Source organism: Sinocyclocheilus anshuiensis, unplaced genomic scaffold (assembly GCF_001515605.1).
Source record: "Sinocyclocheilus anshuiensis isolate Anshui unplaced genomic scaffold, SAMN03320099.WGS_v1.1 scaffold1962, whole genome shotgun sequence".
Classification (NCBI taxonomy): Eukaryota; Metazoa; Chordata; class Actinopteri; order Cypriniformes; family Cyprinidae; genus Sinocyclocheilus; species Sinocyclocheilus anshuiensis.
Window position 1 is genome coordinate 94,436 of NW_015544290.1, and position 3,434 is coordinate 97,869.

Genomic DNA, 3,434 nt, shown 5'->3' on the forward strand with positions numbered 1-3,434 from the left:
GTGATGTCAACATCCAGCTCAGTTTAAATAGTATCTTTGCAATCAAGTCAACGGTATCGCTGGAAATGAAGTGTCCAGCATATAACCCCAAAGTCCACTAAAGGAGGTGGAGCTTTTTTGCATTTGGCTCCCAAACTCTGGAATAGCCTTCCTGATAACGTTCGGGGTTCAGACACACTCTCTCTGTTTAAATACGTACACTACAGAGCCTCTGAATATCCAAATAAGACAAATGAGATATCTCAGAAAAGCGGAGAATCTCCGCTTTACAACACTTTTTAAAACATTCGGAGAGGATTAGCAGATCAAAAGTTATTAAACATTTAAAAACAATAGTTCTTTTTAGCTGCGGGCGGCTGTCTCAGTCTTTGAGGGTTAATGTGAAAAAACACTTAATGTCAAAAACGCTTCACGTGAAAAACACACTGTCAAAAACACTTAATGTCTAAAATGCTTCACGTCAAAAACGCTTCACATTAAAAATGCTTAATGTGAAAAACACTTCAGCTGGAAAACACTTAACGTGAAAAACACTTCAGCTGAAAAACACTTAACGTAAAAAACGCTTAACGTCAAAAACGCTTCACGTGAAAAACACTTCAGCTGAAAAACAATTCAGGTGAAAAACACTTCAGCTTAAAAACACCTAACATGAAAACACTTAACGTGAAAAACACTTAATGTCAAAAACGCTTCACGTCAAAAACGCTTAACTTGAAAAACAATTCAGCTGGAAAACACTTAACATGAAAAACGCTTCACGTGAAAAACACTTCGCGTAAAAAAAGCTTAACATGAAAAACGCTTCACGTGAAAATCACTTGGCGTGAAAAACACTTCATGTGAAAAACGCTTCACGTCAAAAACGCTTCAGCTGAAAAACACTTCAGCTGAAAAACACTTAACGTGAAAAACACTTCAGCTGAAAAACACTTAACGTGAAAAACACTTCAGCTGAAAAACACTTAACATGAAAAACACTTCAGCTGAAACACGCTTAATGTGAAAAACGCTTCACGTCCAAAACACTTAATGTGAAAATACTTAACATGAAAATCACTTAGCGTGAAAAACGCTTCACGTCAAAAACACTTCGCGTAAAAAATGCTTAATGTGAAAATACTTAACATGAAAATCACTTAGCGTGAAAAACACTTAATGTGAAAAACGCTTCACATCAAAAACGCTTCAGTAAAAAACACTTGAGCTGAAAAACACTTGAGCTGAAAAACACTTCAGCTGAAAAATGATTCACGTCAAAAACACTTAACGTCAAAACCGCTTCATGTGAAAAACACGTCAAAAACGCTTCACGTGAAAAACACTTCAGCTGATAAACACTTAACATGATAAACGCTTCACGTGAAAAACACTTCGCGTAAAAAAAGCTTAATGTGAAAAACGCTTCACGTCAAAAACACTTAATGTGAAAATACTTAACATGAAAATCACTTAGCGTGAAAAACACTTAATGTGAAAAACGCTTCACGTTAAAAACGCTTCACGTCAAAAACACTTCAGCTTAAAAACGCCTAACATGAAAACACAACGTAAAAAACACTTATTGTCAAAAACACTTAATGTCTAAAATGCTTCACGTCAAAAACGCTTCACATTAAAAACGCTTAACGTTAAGTGTTTTTCATGTTAAGTATTTTTCACATTAAGCATTTTTTTACACGAAGTGTTTTTCACGCTAAGTGTTTTCCAGCTGAAGTGTTTTTCACGAGTGTTTTTGATGTGAAGCGTATTTCACACTAAGTGTTTTTCACGTTAAGTGTGTTTCAGCTGAAGTGTTTTTCACGTTAAGTGTTTTTCAGCTGAAGTGTTTTTCACGTTAAGTGTTTTTCAGCTGAAGTGTTTTTCAGCTGAAGCGTTTTTGACGTGAAGCGTTTTTCACGTGAAGCGTTTTTCATGTTCAGCTTTTTTTACGCAAAGTGTTTTTCACGTGAAGCGTTTTTCATGTTAAGTGTTTTCCAGCTGAATTGTTTTTCAAGTTAAGCGTTTTTGACGTGAAGCGTTTTTGACATGAAGCGTTTTTCACATCAAGTGTTTTTCACGCTAAGTGATTTTCATGTGAAAAACGCTTCACGTCAAAAACGCTTCAGTAAAAAACACTTCAGCTGAAAAATGATTCACGTCAAAAACACTTAACGTCAAAACCGCTTCATGTGAAAAACATGTCAAAAACGCTTCATGTGAAAAACACTTCAGCTGATAAACACTTAACATGAAAAACGCTTCACGTGAAAAACGCTTAATGTGAAAAACACAATGTGAAAAACGCTTGACGTCAAAAACACTTCGCGTAAAACATGCTTAATGTAAAAATACTTAACATGAAAATCACTTAGCGTGAAAAACACTTAATGTGAAAAACGCTTCACGTCAAAAACGCTTCAGTAGAAAACACTTGAGCTGAAAAACACTTGAGCTGAAAAACACTTAACGTGAAAAACACTTCAGCTGAAAAATTATTCACGTCAAAAACACTTAACGTTAACATGATAAACGCTTCACGTGAAAAACACTTAACGTGAAAAACACTTATTGTTAAAAACACTTAATGTCTAAAATGCTTCATGTCAAAAACGCTTCACATTAAAAACGCTTAACGTGAAAAACACTTCAGCTGGAAAACACTTAACATGAAAATCACTTAGCGTGAAAAACACTTCGCGTAAAAAATGCTTAAAAAACGCTTCACGTCAAAAGCGCTTCAGTAAAAAACACTTCAGCTGAAAAACACTTAACGTGAAAAACACTTCAGCTGAAAAATGATTCACGTCAAAAACACTTCACGTCAAAAACGCTTCACGTGAAAAACACTTCAGCTGATAAACACTTAACAGTGAAAAACACAACATGAAAATCACTTAGCGTGAAAATCACTTAGCGTGCAAAATACTTAACGTGAAAAACACTTAACGTGAAAAATGCTTCACGTCAAAAACGCTTCACGTGAAAAATGCTTCAGCTGAAAATCACGTGAAAAACACTTCAGCTGAAAAACACTTAACACTTCACATTAAAAACCCTTCACGTGAAAAACACTTAACATGAAAATCACTTAACACGTTAAGCGTTTTCCTTTTATTGTTTTTCTATGGGAAGAAAACACTTAACGCGTAATTAAACGCATTGCGTTCGTATTCTGCACTCATATCTGCTTTTCTGCAAATAGTATACTTTAAATAATAATGTGTTTACTGAGTTTGGTCATTTTAAAACACCGTTTACCGCATTAAGCCATGTTTAGTGTTTTTCACGTTAAGTGTTTTAGAATGTCACTGTGTGAACGCTGCAGAGCTCCAGACGGACTCACCATGATTCCTGCCGTCCCCAGAAACCCTCCCAACACCAGCGGAGCGTTCGAGTGGAACACGTCCTTGATCACGCTGGGACAGCTCTACACACACACACACACACACACA

General features: G+C 35.8%; 1 protein-coding gene across 1 annotated transcript in view; it reads right to left on the reverse strand.

Annotated features, from left to right (window-relative positions):
* Positions 1-3,434, reverse strand: part of LOC107698060 (tetraspanin-2-like) — an 8,012-nt gene that overhangs the window by 1,113 nt on the left and 3,465 nt on the right. The window contains exon 7 of the mRNA XM_016498978.1: positions 3,326-3,409. Coding sequence (XP_016354464.1) covers positions 3,326-3,409 — 84 coding nt within the window. The remainder of the gene's footprint in view (positions 1-3,325; positions 3,410-3,434) is intronic.